Here is a 20,923-nt window from a genome sequence, read left to right on the forward strand (position 1 = left end):
CTTCTACCCCCAATCCATAAGACTCCTGAACATCTAATCAAATGGCTTCCTAGACTATTTGCATTGTCCCCCCCTCATGTACGTGGCTGCTACTCTCTGTTTATTATCTATGCATAGTCACTTTAATAACTCTACCTACATGTACATATTACCTCAATTACCTCGACTAACCGGTGCTCCCGCACATTGACTCTGTACCGGTACCTCCTGTATATAGCCTCCACATTGACTCTGTACCGGTACCTCCTGTATATAGCCTCCACATTGACTCTGTACCGGTACCTCCTGTATATAGCCTCGCTATTGTTATTTTACTGCTGCACATTAATTGTTTGTTACTTTTAAAAAAAAATCTTTGTTTCTTTTTTTTCAAAACTACATTGTTGGTTAAGGGCTTGTAACTAAGCATTTCACTGTAGGTCTACACCTGTTGTATTCGGCGCATGTGGCAAATACAATTTGATTTGTTTAGGACAACAATTAAGAAGTTTAAAACCCCTGGAACAGAGGTCAACATGCCTGGTATTGGATCCAAGTGTATCTTGTCCCTACGCATAGTGAGGAAGATGGTTTGGGAGTGAAAGAAAAATCTCAGGGCCAATGTTTGGGTCACCAAGTCTACAATTAGACGCCACCTCCATGACAATTTGCTCTTTGGAAGGGTCGCCATAAAGAGCCTTTGTTGAGAGCAACCAATACATGTAAGTGCCTGGAGTTTGCTGAACGGCATTGGCTCTTAGCATTGGTTCGAATCCATGGTCAGATGACATGAAAATAGAGCTCTTTGGCCACGCACAGAAGTGGTGGGTTTGGCTTCGAAAGAAGAATGCATATGCTGAAAATAACCTCATATATACGGAAAAATATGTTGGTGGATCTTTGATGTTATGGGGCTATTTTGCTTCCAATGTTTCTGGGGCCCTTGTTAAGGTCAATGGCATTATGAATTTTTAGCAAGTATCAGGACATTTTAGCCCAAAACTTGCTCAAATCTTGCAATGAACAATGTGGAAGTTTGAGCAAGTTGATGTGACTAAACTGCTTGGAGTAACCCTGTTGATACAACAGTAGCTAGGAGGGGGAGAAGTCTGTCCATAATAAAGCGTTGCTCTGCCTTCTTACCAACACTATCAACAAAGTCGGTCTTACAGATGCTAGTTTTATCATAGCTGGACTACTGTTCAGTCGTATGTTCAGGTGACACAAAAAGGGACTTAGGAAAATTACAATTGGCTCAGAACAGGGCAGCACAGACAGCCCTTAAAAATGTACACGTGGAGCTAACATTAATGATATGCATGTCAATCTCTCCTGGCTCAAAGTGGAGAGATTGACTTCATCACTACTTGTTTTTGTTGTAAGAAGTGTTGACAAGCTGAATTCACAGAGGTGTCTGTTTAAACTACTAGCACACAACTCCGAAACCCATGCATACCCCACAAGACATGACACCAGAGGTCTCTTCACAGTCCCCAAGTCCAGAACGGACTATGGGAGGAGCACAGTACTATATAGAGCCATGACTACATGGAACTCTCATCAGGTAACTGATGCAAGCAGTCAGTAGAACCAGATTAAAAAAACGGACAAAAATACACCTTATGGAACAGCTGGGACTGTGAAGAGACACACACAGGTACAGACACATGCATACGAACACAAACGCTAGCACACACACACTCTACACACACGTATATTGTAATATTGTTGTATGGTGGTATTATACATGCCCTTGGCAGCAGCTAATGGGGATCTCTTATAAATAAAAATACACATCTTTAATAGCTGGAGACAAAGCATTAAAAAAATATATTTCAAGATGTCTGAAGGACCTGATAAATGTTGGAAACTAAAGAGAAGTGACATGCATGCATTGTATTGCTGTATTCATGGTGGAGCCTATGGGACCACATTGGGCAATAACTCCTCCTTACCTCTGGAGGGAGACGATAGCTGCTTGCTCGTTTTCGTTCTCGGCCTGGGTGGTCCCCAACACTTGCCAAGCCTGGGGAGATAACGGGGAGCATTGAACAACAGGGTCATCACCTGGGTCTTCACCTGGGCTTACTAACCTCTCTAAGGAGAGACTTTGTTAGGAGAGATGGTGTGGTCTAGATGCAGAGCTCAGCTCTCTCTGAAAAATAGGATGGCTCACTGTCAGTCAGTGCTCTCAGTACCGCTCACACAGCAGGTAAATAGATTGATTCTGCCATTGGTAAAAATAAAAAAACAGAACAGGCAGGAAGCATAATGCATCTCAAAAAATCTCTGCAATACAAACTTTTGTCTGAGGTTTGTGTGAAGTGAACTTAGGGCGCGTCAAAATACAACGGCTGCAAGGTGATTCGCTTTGAGGTTTTTGTCTTCTGACAGTGCTCTGCCATCCAAGTTAATTTAGGATTGTTGAGCCTCCCCTTCCCTCAGGTATTGGGAGTTCCTATTCAGATTAGGCATTCTTGTATTGTATCGTTCTAAAGATCCAATAGAAATTAATGAGATAATGTTGCAGGGTACATGTCACTTTGGCAACAGATCACTTGAGACATCGAATGATAATTGAGGTCACGACTTCTCAGTCATTGGCAAAGAACCAAATTCATTAAGTGTACCTGATGAGTCATGCTTAGTTATTGCTCGATGAGTCATGTTTGGGACGAACTAGAAAGTCATGGTTCAGCATTGTAGATGGTAGCTATTGGACTCCTCTTAGCTGGGGAACTCAACTTTGAATCTCCATACTCTCCGAGTAAATGTGCATTTAGACATCTACGAGTTCAGCTGAATCTGCAATGCAAAACGACTAGATGTTTTGTCTAGTTTGTCATGTCTGTTTAAAGTTAACAAATATGATCTATGTACTTCAATCTGCGTGCTGGTTTATTTTGTGAAATAACATTGATACTCAATTTTGTAGCACAACGCTATAAATCAAGTCTTGAGGAAATTATCTACAAACTATCTAGAGGTCTCCGGAGCAGGGATAAGCCACAAAACACGCTGGGAGGAATTTTAGAATCATATTAGCTCCATACACTGTGGGATAATCCTTTCCTTGGAATAACCGGCACAGTTATGAACAGCATATTTTACAGGATTCCCGAGTTCCGATTCTATTAATGCTCTCTGGTGATGTAAGATGTCGTCTCTGTTACGATTGAGATGAAATTAGCAGGAGAGAAAAAAACTGAGAAAATAGCTATTACTCAACACTTTGGGCAAATTGAAAATTCTCATTGGGAGATGAAGGTAGTTTTGATGCAGTAAACAGCTCTATTAATGGTATAACTCCCCAGTCCTCCACTAGCAATCAGCGTCGGCCACTTAGCGCTCAGTGAATATCCACCGCACGCATGATTTGTGAAGTTCTTTTTTTAAAATTCATCAGAGTATGGTGTTGTCTGAACAGGCTGATTGGCAGTTGGTGCTAGTACATTATGGTACTGTGGGAAAGTCATGCTGGGAAAGTGTGTGTTTACGGTGCCTGCATCTCATCAGCCCCCTGTGCCTAGTCACCTCTGAGTCCTGGGGGTCCTGCAAGATGGCCCCCTCCAGTAGCAGCACAGCGTTGGGCAGGTCTCCCTCTTTGGACTTTCGAAGACCCTCCTCAAACGCGTTGGGCCAGTCCTTGTAGGGGTTGTCCATGTGGAAGTAGTAACCCTGTCACCAATTTTTTTTTTAAGTTGAAAAAAAAAAGTTAATGGAGCATCACCAATGTAATCTCTCTGTTTTCAAATAAATGGCCGCGCTGAACGACCGTCCTCTAGGGTGGAATATTTAAGCATACTATCAGCATCAATTTATATTTTCTAGCTTTCTGCTGAACATCAAACCTGGGCAAAAGTCCTGAGGGTTAGCTGTCTCGTTAAATGTTAAACTTTGCATCTTCAGACTGAAATACCCTGGTGTGTTGTTGCCGAGTTCTGAACACGAGTTTTGAAACGACTAGACCTCTTAGAACTCGTAGCATTGGGATCAATCAAAAAGTCTGATTATGTACAGTAGCTCAAGTATATCAATGCTCCCATTGCACTAAAGTAAGCATATGCTTATGAGTGCCAAGTTTGAAACCATCTGGGTTAGCTATTGACCCCAATCGGGTTAAATCAGTAGATACTGTAGTGTATGTGCAGCACATGATCATCTCTAGATCATCGAGTTCATAGGCTTTATTTCCCCTTCTTTAAGTAGAACATGTTCACATGAGACTCCCGAGTGGCACAGTGGTCTAAAGCACTGCATCTCAGTGCAAGAGGTTCCCTGGTTCGAATCCAGACTGCATCACATCTGGCTGTGATTGGGAGTCCCATAGGGCGGCGCACAATCGGCCCAGCGTCGTCCGGGGTAGGCCGTCATTGTAAATAAGAATTTGTTCTTAACTGACTTGCCTAGTTAAATAAAAATATGAAGGAAATAAATGATAAGCATCTTAACAGGTCATATGGACAGATGATAACAGAGTTAAAAGGTGAGAACTATAACCTTCTCGTGAGGCGACACACTGGAGGGGATCTGCGCCTGCTCGTTCTCCGTTAGCCAGTTCCGTCGTGCTAGCTCCTCCCACTCTGCTTGCATCTTGTCCCAGAACTCTGTGTCTGACTGTGGAGGGAGAGAGTGGCGGGAGGATTAGTACACAGAGGACTGCTAGCTTTGATACCTTGACTATGCTGAGGCCCCCTGCCATGGAAATGTCACATCCATCTCACTCATTTATCGGTGGTGTAACGTATGGACTTCTGATGACTCATCACTTGCACTCAAAATGTCCAAAATTAGCTTGACCTTTCAGTTGATAGATTGATGTCTGAGAGGGTTATTATACAAAGCCCTAGACTCAACAAACAGCAACCTTGATTGGTGTTGTAACTATACTGAACAAAAATATAAACGCAACATATAGTTTTGGTCCCATGTCTCATAAGCTAAAATAGAAGATCCTAGAAATATTCCATAAGCATAAAAAGCCTATTTCTCTCAAATGTTGTTTACATCCCTTTTAGTGAGCATCTCTCCTTTGCCAAGATAATCCATCCACCTGACAGGTGTGGCATATCAAGAAGCTGAATAAACAGCATGATCATCAAGTGCACCTTGTGATGGGTACAATAAAAGGCCACTCTAAAATCTGCAGTTTTGTCACACAACACAATGCCACAGATGTCTCAAGATTTGAGGGAGCGTGCAATTGGCACTCTGACTGCAGTAATGTCCACCAGAGCTGTTGCCAGAGAATGTATTGTTAATTTCTCTACCATAAGCCACCTCCAATGTCGTTTTAAAGAATTCGGCAGTACGTCCAACCTGCCTCATAACACCAGACCATGTGTAACCACGCCAGCACAGGACCTCCACATTCAGCTTCTTCACATGAGGGATCGACTAAGACCATATAACCGGACAGCTGATGAAACTGTCGGTTTGCACAGTCGAAGAATTTCTGCACAAAGTATCAGAACCATCTCAGGGAAGCTCATCTATCTGCTTGCTCGTCGTCCTCACCAGGGTCTTGACATGACTGCAGTTTGGCGTCGTGACCGACCTCAGTGGGCAAATGCTCACCTTCGATGGTCAATGGCATACTGGAGAAGGGTGCTCTTCACGGATTAATCCCGGTTTGAACTATACCGGTCAGATGGCAGACAACGTATTTGGCGCCGTGTGGGCAAGGGGTTTGCTGATGTCAACTTTGTGAGTGCCCCATGGTGGCAGTGGGGTTATGGTATGAGCAGGCATAAGTTACGGACAACAAACACAATTGCATTTTATCGATGGCAATTTGAATGCAGAGATTCCATGACGAGATTCGGAGGCACATTGTCATGCCATTCGTCCGCTGCCATCACGTCATATTTCAGCATGATAATGCACAGCCCCATGTCGCAAGGATCTGTACACAATTCCGGGAAGCTGAAAATTTCCCAGTTCTTCCATGTCCTCACCAGACATGTCACCCATTGAGCATGTTTGGGATGCTCTGGATCGAAGTGTACGACGGCGTGTTCTAGTTCCCGGCAATATTCAGACAACTTCGCATAGCCATTGAAGAGGAATGGGACAACATTCCACAGGCCAAAATCAACAGCCTGGTCAACTCTATGTGAAGGAGATATGTTGTGCTGCATGAGGCAAATGGTCAAAAAAAATCGCACCAGACACCAACAGTTTTTTTTTGATCCATGCAACTACTTAATTTTTTAAAGGTATCGGTGACCAACAGATGCATATCTGTACTCCCAGTCATGTGAAATCCATAGATTAGGGCCTAATTAATTTATTTCAATTTACTGATTTCCTTACATGAACCGTAACTCAGTAAAATTGTTGCATGTTATATATTTCTGTTCAATGTTGATGATTTCTTGTTCAGTGTTGATGATTTTTGGTTCAGTGTTAATGATTTAGTTTTTAGTTCAGTGTTGATGATTTTTGGTTCAGTGTTGATGATTTTTGGTTCAGTGTTGATGATTTTTGGTTCAGTGTTAATGATTTAGTTTTTAGTTCAGTGTTGATGATTTTTGGTTCAGTGTTGATGATTTCTTGTTCAGTGCTGATGCTGCTTTTTTTTGCCTGCCTCTGTCCAAGCATGCAGGCCATGTCTATTAGACCTCACAGCTACGATACATCCGAGGCCAAAGACCTCAGTGTGTGTCACTGTCAATTACTCCATGGGCCAGTGAGCAAAGAGAGAAATCAAAGTGAGAACAATGACTGCTTTCAAACAGTAAACGTTGCAGGCCCCTCCAGAAACCAAACATTTATATTGTATTTTGATGCATCTCTACCTGCCAATCAAATTCCTACTTAGACAAATTGTACACTTTAGGCTACTAGGTTGTTTTGTGATTCACTGCAAAGACTGATAGAATGCTATTATTTCATATCTTAAGTGGATTATTGCCCCTCTGTGCTTTGCCTTAAACTAAGTGGACAATTAAGGATAATTGGAAGACACCTGTGACCTCTACATGGAACCAGGTCAACAAGACATGTGTCAAAAGGTCAAAGCACATTATCGCGGCCACCAGACAAATGCCTCACTTACTGAACCAATGAAGAGGCAGCGGTGGGAGATGAAGAGCACTGTTAGCATTAGCATTAAAACTCAAGCTCTCAGCCTGAGAATTAGAGGCACTGTTGTTTTTCATTCCCCGACATTCATCAGATAGCTGTCATAGTGACTACACAGTGCTTGGTTTTGTACATGACTACATCTTGATTAGATTCTTCTTCAGGTTCTATACAACACCATGGCACACTACATTGTGTGCCTTTAACGGGCCACCTCGCAAATCTTTAGGAAAGACAGAATCATCCATAACAGTTATTGAGTGACGCTTGGATTGAAGTCTGGGGTGAGCAATAACATGACAAGGTGACAGTGAAGAACACACATCCTCTTTCCTTCCCTACTCTCTTCATCCTGACCCAGCTAGCAGGACTACAGTACTTCCTGTAAATAGCATCCTGGTAGATGGCCCTGGCCATCACTGCAGACATAGGGGTGTATTCATTAGTCGCAGACCGTTGCAGAATGTTTGGTCTGCTGCAAAACGTTTTGCGCCCAATTTTTTTTTTTACTCCAAACAGAAAATGTTTTGCAATTAAAACGAGAGTTTCTATTGGACAAATTCAGGTAGGTACCACCCCGTTCTGCTTCTGTTTGGTTCCTGGAGTAAACGGTTTACGTTGAAAAACATTTTGCAACGGTCTGAGACTAGTTAATACACCCCAGTTGTACTTTATGTTGTTGATGTTCCTGCTGCACGCTGCTGATCACCACAATAAAATTCTATTAGGCCCATGATTCTTAGCTGTCTCCCTGTCAAAAAAAAGTCCAAATATAGAGTGGAGCTCAGCTGTATATGACAGTGCAGCATAAGTGGGTGCCTTGGCACCTCAGGGGGGAATCGAGTGAGGTATGTGTGCATGTGCTAGTGTGTGTCTGTGTGTGTATGTGTCAGTGGGAGTGAGGAGGCATATGTGTGTGAGAGTCAGGAAGTGTGTGTGAGAGTCAGGAAGTGTGTAAAGGAGGAAGGGGAGGTGGGTGGTCACAGCTCTGTTTCCTCTCTCCAGGTGTATGGCAGGCGTCCACCGGAGGTGAGCATCACCTCCTTAATTGGCTGCTCACGCTGAGACAAATTGCCTGTTAGATCATGAGGTGAAATCTCTCTGGCTCTGGGAATGAAACAGGGGGGGGGGGGGGGGGGGGGGGGGGGCGGGGGGGGTAGTGGAGCTGGAGCTCTGTGTTTTGGGGGCTGGTAGTGGTATTGAGTTATTTACAGCATGACAGAGGCTTTTTGTAGAATTCAAGGTTTCTGTTAGTCTTTTACAGCTAGATACGGGTTGCTATCGATATGTTGCTATGGGAATGATCTGAACAGCCATGGACGAATGTCAACCCACTAATGATCGTGGGGTGTGGCTCATTTCTGTTGTTACCGTACAGAAAATCTAAATAGCTTTGAGATGATAAACATTTTAGATCCACCTAGTGGCATCCAAAGACTTCAAAACAGTCGTAAATCTTTTTTTATTTTTTTATTTTTTTTACGGCCCATTAAAGGTGCTCTGGACAAGTTAGCTTCTCCTCAACTTCTCTATCAGCATGCTATCATAAACTGAGACAGAGTTATGAGTCATTTAACGGTCAAGATTATGTGACTAGAAAACATTTTAATTTGATAAATGTTGATTGTGCATACAACCATACTTCATTCCTTGATTTCACAAGTACAGACCCGGGGTCATTTTATGATTAAAATTATAACATCTTTGAGAGAGGCAATTAGTGATACGGCAATATTTCATTCGGTGACAGTATCCCCGCAAATGCTTCATCCTAACGGACTCCGGAGCTAACAATGCATGTACCTAGAGAAATACCTGCTATTGTGCACTAGTGTCCAATTACTGTTAATATCATCACAAAATCAGCCATGATGCCTGTGTGGAAACTGTAATTACGTTCTTCGATATTACTTTTATGGGTGAATTCACCAATTATTATATTTGCCACGATACTGAATGGCCCTCAATGGCAATGGCTCGACACGTGACAGTATGATGGTAGTCTGTGTAATCAAAACAAACTGTGGACCTTTTTTTTAAAAACTAATTGTAAGAAAATCAAAAACACTCACTCTGGTTACTTGAAATGTTTGCAACACAGACAATGGTGTATTTTGTCGACAGATCCAGCATTGTCATTCATGAGATTGAGGAAGGTCATCTATATATCATGTATCAATGAAGCAAGCCCCTGCCTGTGACTCTAATTTGACAAAGATGAAGTTTAAATGTGAAATTGCATTCAGTCTTGTTCTCTCTGCCTGACAAAACACGACAAAGCGGAATATAAATGAACTTGGGAGATTAATTTGTTACTTCATGAATAGATTATTGCCAGCAGTAATTATGGAGCCAGAGATAATACTTGTCCTTGGCCGGAACCGTCCGAGTTTGGAACGAAGAGACTTAAAGTTTGGGCCTGAAATGCAATTAGGGCTTTCCCTAAGTCACGTGAGGCGATTTATACAGTAAAAATAGATTTGTATGTACAGTGGAGGCAATTTACTGGAAGAAAATCATTGCTGTCTCAGACATAATGTCAAATGTGATAGCTCTAAACATCTTAGTGCAGTATAATGTATTGGTTTTGGACGTCATCATCATGTTGGCAATTTCCTTGTCCAACATTATGAGACAAACATTTGCTGGTTGTGCAAAAAATAGTATTAAATAAGTATGGTTGGTAATGAAAGGAAGCAGGAGTCAGGCAGACATGGACGTGCGGGGGGCACTTTTCGTCCGACGGATGTGAGTGTTCTGTTTTAGAGTCATCGTGTTACACAACAGCGGCATGTAGCTACAGTATCTTTTAGTGTTTGATCCCTTATATGGCTTGAACAAGAGACCCACAGTTGTATCCCTGGTGTGTCTGTCAAACCAAGGTTCTTGTGACAGCCGATAATGGGATTTTACACATCAACAGAAGCATAAAGGTTCAGAAATGTATACCTCTTTGAAGAACATCAAACACACTATTTCAGACATGTAAATTGACTGATTTTATGGCCTCGTTTTAGTCCATATTTGGCGGGCTGAACTCAATTCAAAACGCCACAATGCACTTGATATCCAGTAATTGTATTCAAAAGCGTGATTTTCCAGTTTTTTTTTAAATATACATTTCCACACTATGAAGTTGCAGTAATACTGTGAAATTGTGAAAATTATGATAATGCAGGTTTTTGGTGTGGGGGTTTTTGGTGTGGGGTTTTTTGGTGTGGGGGTTTTTGGTGTGGGGGTTTTTGGTGTGGGGGTTTTTGAAAAGCCGATATACGTTAATAGACCAGTAACAAAAAGAGTTTCCTATCCTCTCTGTCAATAACAGCTAGATTTTGTGACACATCCCTCCCATTAGGCTCCTCCAATTAGGTCTCTCTCTCAGACCACTTCCAGACAGTCCTAGAATTATTTTCCTAAGAACCTATTTGTCACTTATAATCCCTCTCTGGCCTCTAGCTCACCAGACTGATCGTTAGGGCACACACCTGTCACCATCGTTACACGCACCAGCGCGTCATAAGACTCACCCGGACTCCATCGCTTCCCTGATTACCTTCCCTATATATGCCACTCCCTTTGGTTCCTACCCTATATATGTCTCTCCCTTTGGTTCCTTCCCTATATATGTCTCTCCCTTTGGTTCCTTCCCTATATATGTCACTCCCTTTGGTTCCTTCCCTATATATGCCTCTCCCTTTGGTTCCTTCCCTATATATGTCACTCCCTTTGGTTCATTCCCTATATATATGTCACTCCCTTTGGCTCCTTCCCTATATATGCCCCTCCCTTTGGTTCCTTCCCTATATATGTCCCTCCCTTTGGTTCCTTCCCCATATATGTCACTCCCTTTGGTTCCTTCCCTATATATGTCACTCCCTTTGGTTCCTTCCCTATATATGTCACTCCCTTTGGTTCCTTCCCTATATATATCCCTCCCTTTGGTTCCTTCCCTATATATGTCACTCCCTTTGGTTCCTTCCCTATATATGTCACTCCCTTTGGTTCCTTCCCTAAATATGTCACTCCCTTTGGTTCCTTCCCTAAATATCTCACTCCCTTTGGTTCCTTCCCTATATATGTCACTCCCTTTGGTTCCTTCCCTATCTATGTCACTCCCTTTGGTTCCTTCCCTATATATGTCACTCCCTTCGGTTCCTTCCCTATATATGCCACCCCCTTTGGTTCCTTCCCTATATATGTCCCTCCCTTTGGTTCCTTCCCCATATATGTCACTCCCTTTGGTTCCTACCTTATATATGTCCCTCCCTTTGGTTCCTTCCCTATATATGTCCCTCTCTTTGGTTCCTTCCCTATATATGTCACTCTCTTTGGTTCCTTCCCTATATATGTCACTCCCTTTGGTTCCTTCCCTATATATGTCCCTCCCTTTGGTTCCTTCCCTATATATGTCACTCCCTTTGGTTCCTTCCCTATATATGTCACTCCCTTTGGTTCCTTCCCTAAATATGTCACTCCCTTTGGTTCCTTCCCTAAATATGTCACTCCCTTTGGTTCCTTCCCTATATATGTCACTCCCTTTGGTTCCTTCCCTATCTATGTCACTCCCTTTGGTTCCTTCCCTATATATGTCACTCCCTTCGGTTCCTTCCCTATATATGCCACCCCCTTTGGTTCCTTCCCTATATATGTCCCTCCCTTTGGTTCCTTCCCTATATATGTCACTCCCTTTGGTTCCTTCCCTATATATGCCACCCCCTTTGGTTCCTTCCCTATATATGCCACCCCCTTTGGTTCCTTCCCTATATATGTCCCTCCCTTTGGTTCCTTCCCTATATATGTCACTCCCTTTGGTTCCTTCCCTATATCTGCCACTCCCTTTGGTTCCTTCCCTATATATGCCACCCCCTTTGGTTCCTTCCCTATATATGTCCCTCCCTTTGGTTCCTTCCCTATATATGTCACTCCCTTTGGTTCCTTCCCTATATATATCCCTCCCTTTGGTTCCTTCCCTATATATGTCACTCCCTTTGGTTCCTTCCCTATATATGTCACTCCCTTTGGTTCCTTCCCTAAATATGTCACTCCCTTTGGTTCCTTCCCTAAATATCTCACTCCCTTTGGTTCCTTCCCTATATATGTCACTCCCTTTGGTTCCTTCCCTATCTATGTCACTCCCTTTGGTTCCTTCCCTATATATGTCACTCCCTTCGGTTCCTTCCCTATATATGCCACCCCCTTTGGTTCCTTCCCTATATATGTCCCTCCCTTTGGTTCCTTCCCCATATATGTCACTCCCTTTGGTTCCTACCTTATATATGTCCCTCCCTTTGGTTCCTTCCCTATATATATGTCCCTCTCTTTGGTTCCTTCCCTATATATGTCACTCTCTTTGGTTCCTTCCCTATATATGTCACTCCCTTCGGTTCCTTCCCTATATATGTCACTCCCTTTGGTTCCTTCCCTATATATGTCACTCCCTTTGGTTCCTTCCCTATATATATCCCTCCCTTTGGTTCCTTCCCTATATATGTCACTCCCTTTGGTTCCTTCCCTATATATGTCACTCCCTTTGGTTCCTTCCCTAAATATGTCACTCCCTTTGGTTCCTTCCCTAAATATCTCACTCCCTTTGGTTCCTTCCCTATATATGTCACTCCCTTTGGTTCCTTCCCTATCTATGTCACTCCCTTTGGTTCCTTCCCTATATATGTCACTCCCTTCGGTTCCTTCCCTATATATGCCACCCCCTTTGGTTCCTTCCCTATATATGTCCCTCCCTTTGGTTCCTTCCCTATATATGTCACTCCCTTTGGTTCCTTCCCTATATATGCCACCCCCTTTGGTTCCTTCCCCATATATGTCACTCCCTTTGGTTCCTTCCCTATATATGTCCCTCTCTTTGGTTCCTTCCCTATATATGTCACTCTCTTTGGTTCCTTCCCTATATATGTCATTCCCTTCGGTTCCTTCCCTATATATGTCACTCCCTTTGGTTCCTTCCCTATATATGTCACTCCCTTTGGTTCCTTCCCTATATATATCCCTCCCTTTGGTTCCTTCCCTATATATGTCACTCCCTTTGGTTCCTTCCCTATATATGTCACTCCCTTTGGTTCCTTCCCTATATATATCCCTCCCTTTGGTTCCTTCCCTATATATGTCACTCCCTTTGGTTCCTTCCCTATATATGTCACTCCCTTTGGTTCCTTCCCTAAATATGTCACTCCCTTTGGTTCCTTCCCTAAATATCTCACTCCCTTTGGTTCCTTCCCTATATATGTCACTCCCTTTGGTTCCTTCCCTATCTATGTCACTCCCTTTGGTTCCTTCCCTATATATGTCACTCCCTTCGGTTCCTTCCCTATATATGCCACCCCCTTTGGTTCCTTCCCTATATATGTCCCTCCCTTTGGTTCCTTCCCTATATATGTCACTCCCTTTGGTTCCTTCCCTATATATGCCACCCCCTTTAGTTCCTTCCCTATATATGCCGCCCCCTTTGGTTCCTTCCCTATATATGTCCCTCCCTTTGGTTCCTTCCCTATATATGTCACTCCCTTCGGTTCCTTCCCTATATATGCCACCCCTTTTGGTTCCTTCCCTATATATGTCCCTCCCTTTGGTTCCTTCCCTATATATGTCACTCCCTTTGGTTCCTTCCCTATATATGCCACCCCCTTTGGTTCCTTCCCTATATATGCCACCCCCTTTGGTTCCTTCCCTATATATGTCCCTCCCTTTGGTTCCTTCCCTATACATGTCACTCCCTTTGGTTCCTTCCCTATATCTGCCACTCCCTTTGGTTCCTTCCCTATATATGCCACCCCCTTTGGTTCCTTCCCTATATCTGCCACTCCCTTTGGTTCCTTCCCTATATATGCCACCCCCTTTGGTGCCTTCCCTATATATGTCCCTCCCTTTGGTTCCTTCCCTATATATGTCACTCCCTTTGGTTCCTTCCCTATATATGTCACTCCCTTTGGTTCCTTCCCTATATATATCCCTCCCTTTGGTTCCTTCCCTATATATGTCACTCCCTTTGGTTCCTTCCCTAAATATCTCACTCCCTTTGGTTCCTTCCCTATATATGTCACTCCCTTTGGTTCCTTCCCTATCTATGTCACTCCCTTTGGTTCCTTCCCTATATATGTCACTCCCTTCGGTTCCTTCCCTATATATGCCACCCCCTTTGGTTCCTTCCCTATATATGTCCCTCCCTTTGGTTCCTTCCCCATATATGTCACTCCCTTTGGTTCCTACCTTATATATGTCCCTCCCTTTGGTTCCTTCCCTATATATGTCCCTCTCTTTGGTTCCTTCCCTATATATGTCACTCTCTTTGGTTCCTTCCCTATATATGTCCCTCCCTTTGGTTCCTTCCCTATATATGTCCCTCTCTTTGGTTCCTTCCCTATATATGTCACTCTCTTTGGTTCCTTCCCTATATATGTCACTCCCTTCGGTTCCTTCCCTATATATGTCACTCCCTTTGGTTCCTTCCCTATATATGTCACTCCCTTTGGTTCCTTCCCTATATATATCCCTCCCTTTGGTTCCTTCCCTATATATGTCACTCCCTTTGGTTCCTTCCCTATATATGTCACTCCCTTTGGTTCCTTCCCTAAATATGTCACTCCCTTTGGTTCCTTCCCTAAATATCTCACTCCCTTTGGTTCCTTCCCTATATATGTCACTCCCTTTGGTTCCTTCCCTATCTATGTCACTCCCTTTGGTTCCTTCCCTATATATGTCACTCCCTTCGGTTCCTTCCCTATATATGCCACCCCCTTTGGTTCCTTCCCTATATATGTCCCTCCCTTTGGTTCCTTCCCTATATATGTCACTCCCTTTGGTTCCTTCCCTATATATGCCACCCCCTTTGGTTCCTTCCCCATATATGTCACTCCCTTTGGTTCCTACCTTATATATGTCCCTCCCTTTGGTTCCTTCCCTATATATGTCCCTCTCTTTGGTTCCTTCCCTATATATGTCACTCTCTTTGGTTCCTTCCCTATATATGTCACTCCCTTCGGTTCCTTCCCTATATATGTCACTCCCTTTGGTTCCTTCCCTATATATGTCACTCCCTTTGGTTCCTTCCCTATATATATCCCTCCCTTTGGTTCCTTCCCTATATATGTCACTCCCTTTGGTTCCTTCCCTATATATATCCCTCCCTTTGGTTCCTTCCCTATATATGTCACTCCCTTTGGTTCCTTCCCTATATATGTCACTCCCTTTGGTTCCTTCCCTAAATATGTCACTCCCTTTGGTTCCTTCCCTAAATATCTCACTCCCTTTGGTTCCTTCCCTATATATGTCACTCCCTTTGGTTCCTTCCCTATCTATGTCACTCCCTTTGGTTCCTTCCCTATATATGTCACTCCCTTCGGTTCCTTCCCTATATATGCCACCCCCTTTGGTTCCTTCCCTATATATGTCCCTCCCTTTGGTTCCTTCCCTATATATGTCACTCCCTTTGGTTCCTTCCCTATATATGTCACTCCCTTCGGTTCCTTCCCTATATATGTCACTCCCTTTGGTTCCTTCCCTATCTATGTCACTCCCTTTGGTTCCTTCCCTATATATATCCCTCCCTTTGGTTCCTTCCCTATATATGTCACTCCCTTTGGTTCCTTCCCCATATATGTCACTCCCTTTGGTTCCTTCCCTAAATATGTCACTCCCTTTGGTTCCTTCCCTAAATATCTCACTCCCTTTGGTTCCTTCCCTATATATGTCACTCCCTTTGGTTCCTTCCCTATCTATGTCACTCCCTTTGGCTCCTTCCCTATATATGTCACTCCCTTCGGTTCCTTCCCTATATATGCCACCCCCTTTGGTTCCTTCCCTATATATGTCCCTCCCTTTGGTTCCTTCCCTATATATGTCACTCCCTTTGGTTCCTTCCCTATATATGCCACCCCCTTTGGTTCCTTCCCCATATATGTCACTCCCTTTGGTTCCTACCTTATATATGTCCCTCCCTTTGGTTCCTTCCCTATATATGTCCCTCTCTTTGGTTCCTTCCCTATATATGTCACTCTCTTTGGTTCCTTCCCTATATATGTCACTCCCTTCGGTTCCTTCCCTATATATGTCACTCCCTTTGGTTCCTTCCCTATATATGTCACTCCCTTTGGTTCCTTCCCTATATATATCCCTCCCTTTGGTTCCTTCCCTATATATGTCACTCCCTTTGGTTCCTTCCCTATATATGTCACTCCCTTTGGTTCCTTCCCTATATATATCCCTCCCTTTGGTTCCTTCCCTATATATGTCACTCCCTTTGGTTCCTTCCCTATATATGTCACTCCCTTTGGTTCCTTCCCTAAATATGTCACTCCCTTTGGTTCCTTCCCTAAATATCTCACTCCCTTTGGTTCCTTCCCTATATATGTCACTCCCTTTGGTTCCTTCCCTATCTATGTCACTCCCTTTGGTTCCTTCCCTATATATGTCACTCCCTTCGGTTCCTTCCCTATATATGCCACCCCCTTTGGTTCCTTCCCTATATATGTCCCTCCCTTTGGTTCCTTCCCTATATATGTCACTCCCTTTGGTTCCTTCCCTATATATGCCACCCCCTTTGGTTCCTTCCCTATATATGCCACCCCCTTTGGTTCCTTCCCTATATATGTCCCTCCCTTTGGTTCCTTCCCTATATATGTCACTCCCTTCGGTTCCTTCCCTATATATGCCACCCCCTTTGGTTCCTTCCCTATATATGTCCCTCCCTTTGGTTCCTTCCCTATATATGTCACTCCCTTTGGTTCCTTCCCTATATATGCCACCCCCTTTGGTTCCTTCCCTATATATGCCACCCCCTTTGGTTCCTTCCCTATATATGTCCCTCCCTTTGGTTCCTTCCCTATATATGTCACTCCCTTTGGTTCCTTCCCTATATCTGCCACTCCCTTTGGTTCCTTCCCTATATATGCCACCCCCTTTGGTTCCTTCCCTATATCTGCCACTCCCTTTGGTTCCTTCCCTATATATGCCACCCCCTTTGGTTCCTTCCCTATATATGTCCCTCCCTTTGGTTCCTTCCCTATATATGTCACTCCCTTTGGTTCCTTCCCTATATATGTCACTCCCTTTGGTTCCTTCCCTATATATATCCCTCCCTTTGGTTCCTTCCCTATATATGTCACTCCCTTTGGTTCCTTCCCTATATATGTCACTCCCTTTGGTTCCTTCCCTAAATATGTCACTCCCTTTGGTTCCTTCCCTAAATATCTCACTCCCTTTGGTTCCCTCCCTATATATGTCACTCCCTTTGGTTCCTTCCCTATATATGCCACCCCCTTTGGTTCCTTCCCTATATATGCCACCCCCTTTGGTTCCTTCCCTATATATGTCCCTCCCTTTGGTTCCTTCCCTATATATGTCACTCCCTTTGGTTCCTTCCCTATATCTGCCACTCCCTTTGGTTCCTTCCCTATATATGCCACCCCCTTTGGTTCCTTCCCTATATCTGCCACTCCCTTTGGTTCCTTCCCTATATATGCCACCCCCTTTGGTTCCTTCCCTATATATGTCCCTCCCTTTGGTTCCTTCCCTATATATGTCACTCCCTTTGGTTCCTTCCCTATATATGTCACTCCCTTTGGTTCCTTCCCTATATATATCCCTCCCTTTGGTTCCTTCCCTATATATGTCACTCCCTTTGGTTCCTTCCCTATATATGTCACTCCCTTTGGTTCCTTCCCTAAATATGTCACTCCCTTTGGTTCCTTCCCTAAATATCTCACTCCCTTTGGTTCCTTCCCTATATATGTCACTCCCTTTGGTTCCTTCCCTATCTATGTCACTCCCTTTGGTTCCTTCCCTATATATGTCACTCCCTTCGGTTCCTTCCCTATATATGTCACTCCCTTTGGTTCCTTCCCTATATATGTCACTCCCTTTGGTTCCTTCCCTATATATATCCCTCCCTTTGGTTCCTTCCCTATATATGTCACTCCCTTTGGTTCCTTCCCTATATATGTCACTCCCTTTGGTTCCTTCCCTAAATATGTCACTCCCTTTGGTTCCTTCCCTAAATATCTCACTCCCTTTGGTTCCTTCCCTATATATGTCACTCCCTTTGGTTCCTTCCCTATCTATGTCACTCCCTTTGGTTCCTTCCCTATATATGCCACCCCCTTTGGTTCCTTCCCTATATATGTCCCTCCCTTTGGTTCCTTCCCTATATATGTCACTCCCTTTGGTTCCTTCCCTATATATGCCACCCCCTTTGGTTCCTTCCCCATATATGTCACTCCCTTTGGTTCCTACCTTATATATGCCCCTCCCTTTGGTTCCTTCCCTATATATGTCCCTCTCTTTGGTTCCTTCCCTATATATGTCACTCTCTTTGGTTCCTTCCCTATATATGTCACTCCCTTCGGTTCCTTCCCTATATATGTCACTCCCTTTGGTTCCTTCCCTATATATGTCACTCCCTTTGGTTCCTTCCCTATATATATCCCTCCCTTTGGTTCCTTCCCTATATATGTCACTCCCTTTGGTTCCTTCCCTATATATGTCACTCCCTTTGGTTCCTTCCCTATATATATCCCTCCCTTTGGTTCCTTCCCTATATATGTCACTCCCTTTGGTTCCTTCCCTATATATGTCACTCCCTTTGGTTCCTTCCCTAAATATGTCACTCCCTTTGGTTCCTTCCCTAAATATCTCACTCCCTTTGGTTCCTTCCCTATATATGTCACTCCCTTTGGTTCCTTCCCTATCTATGTCACTCCCTTTGGTTCCTTCCCTATATATGTCACTCCCTTTGGTTCCTTCCCTATATATGTCACTCCCTTTGGTTCCTTCCCTATATATATCCCTCCCTTTGGTTCCTTCCCTATATATGTCACTCCCTTTGGTTCCTTCCCTATATATGTCACTCCCTTTGGTTCCTTCCCTATATATATCCCTCCCTTTGGTTCCTTCCCTATCTATGTCACTCCCTTTGGTTCCTTCCCTATATATGTCACTCCCTTTGGTTCCTTCCCTATATATGTCACTCCCTTTGGTTCCTTCCCTAAATATGTCACTCCCTTTGGTTCCTTCCCTAAATATCTCACTCCCTTTGGTTCCTTCCCTATATATGTCACTCCCTTTGGTTCCTTCCCTATCTATGTCACTCCCTTTGGTTCCTTCCCTATATATGTCACTCCCTTCGGTTCCTTCCCTATATATGCCACCCCCTTTGGTTCCTTCCCTATATATGTCACTCCCTTTGGTTCCTACCTTATATATGTCCCTCCCTTTGGTTCCTTCCCTATATATGTCCCTCTCTTTGGTTCCTTCCCTATATATGTCACTCTCTTTGGTTCCTTCCCTATATATGTCACTCCCTTCGGTACCTTCCCTATATATGTCACTCCCTTTGGTTCCTTCCCTATATATGTCACTCCCTTTGGTCCCTTCCCTAAATATGTCACTCCCTTTGGTTCCTTCCCTAAATATCTCACTCCCTTTGGTTCCTTCCCTATATATGTCACTCCCTTTGGTTCCTTCCCTAGCTATGTCACTCCCTTTGGTTCCTTCCCTATATATGTCACTCCCTTCGGTTCCTTCCCTATATATGCCACCCCCTTTGGTTCCTTCCCTATATATGTCCCTCCCTTTGGTTCCTTCCCTATATATGTCACTCCCTTTGGTTCCTTCCCTATATATGCCACCCCTTTGGTTCCTTCCCTATATATGCCACCCCCTTTGGTTCCTTCCCTATATATGTCCCTCCCTTTGGTTCCTTCCCTATATATGTCACTCCCTTTGGTTCCTTCCCTATATCTGCCACTCCCTTTGGTTCCTTCCCTATATATGCCACCCCCTTTGGTTCCTTCCCTATATATGTCCCTCCCTTTGGTTCCTTCCCTATAATGTCACTCCCTTTGGTTCCTTCCCTATATCTGCCACTCCCTTTGGTTCCTTCCCTATATATATGCCACCCCCTTTGGTTCCTTCCCTATATATGTCCCTCCCTTTGGTTCCTTCCCTATATATGTCACTCCCTTTGGTTCCTTCCCTATATATGCCACCCCCTTTGGTTCCTTCCCTATATATGCCACCCCCTTTGGTTCCTTCCCTATATATGTCCCTCCCTTTGGTTCCTTCCCTATATATGTCACTCCCTTTGGTTCCTTCCCTATATCTGCCACTCCCTTTGGTTCTTTCCCTATATCTGCCACCCCCTTTGGTTCCTTCCCTATATCTGCCACCCCCTTTGGTTCCTTCCCTATATCTGCCACCCCCTTTGGTTCCTTCCCTATATATGTCACCCCCTTTGGTTCCTGCCCTATATCTGCCACTCCCTTTGGTTCCTTCCCTATATCTGCCACTCCCTTTGGTTCCTTCCCTATATCTGCCACTCCCTTTGGTTCCTTCCCTATATATGCCACCCCCTTTGGTTCCTTCCCTATATATGTCACCCCCTTTGGTTCCTGCCCTATATCTGCCACCCCTTTTGGTTCCTTCCCTATATCTGCCACTCCCTTTGGTTCCTTCCCTATATCTGCCACTCCCTTTGGTTCCTTCCCTATATCTGCCACTCCCTTTGGTTCCTTCCCTATATATGCCACTCCCTTTGGTTCCTTCCCCAGGATTATTGTTTCTGTTTCATGTCTGTGCGTTGTTCGTGTTTCTTGTTTTGTATTATGTTTCATTTATTAAATGATTCACTCCCTGAACTTGCTTCCCGACTGCAATTGAAAACAATTACAGTAAGGCACTTAATTGGTACCCAGAAATGATTTGATATTGAAATATAAACAGCTGCAAAGAACCTTTTAACCTACAGATTGCCCTATTTATTTCCGTGTTGTCTCATCATGTACTGTGCCTTCAGAAATTATTCACACCCTTGACTTTTTCCACATTTTGTTGTGTTACAGACCAAATTTAA

The 20,923-nt window shown here is 43.8% G+C and overlaps 1 protein-coding gene across 3 annotated transcripts in view; it reads right to left on the reverse strand.

Annotated features, from left to right (window-relative positions):
* The window catches only part of LOC109888508 (PEX5-related protein), a 170,523-nt gene that overhangs the window by 32,359 nt on the left and 117,241 nt on the right, over nucleotides 1-20,923 (reverse strand). For all 3 annotated transcript variants that reach the window (XR_004209638.1, XM_031822374.1, XM_031822373.1), the window contains 3 exons: nucleotides 4,480-4,596; nucleotides 3,514-3,657; nucleotides 1,935-2,005 (listed from right to left, as the gene is read on the reverse strand). Coding sequence is in view for 2 of the 3 variants with exons in the window: in XM_031822374.1 (XP_031678234.1) it covers nucleotides 1,935-2,005; nucleotides 3,514-3,657; nucleotides 4,480-4,596 (332 nt within the window). In the remaining variant the exon portion in view is untranslated. The remainder of the gene's footprint in view (nucleotides 1-1,934; nucleotides 2,006-3,513; nucleotides 3,658-4,479; nucleotides 4,597-20,923) is intronic.

This window comes from Oncorhynchus kisutch, linkage group LG4 (genome assembly GCF_002021735.2).
Source record: "Oncorhynchus kisutch isolate 150728-3 linkage group LG4, Okis_V2, whole genome shotgun sequence".
Taxonomy (NCBI): Eukaryota; Metazoa; Chordata; class Actinopteri; order Salmoniformes; family Salmonidae; genus Oncorhynchus; species Oncorhynchus kisutch.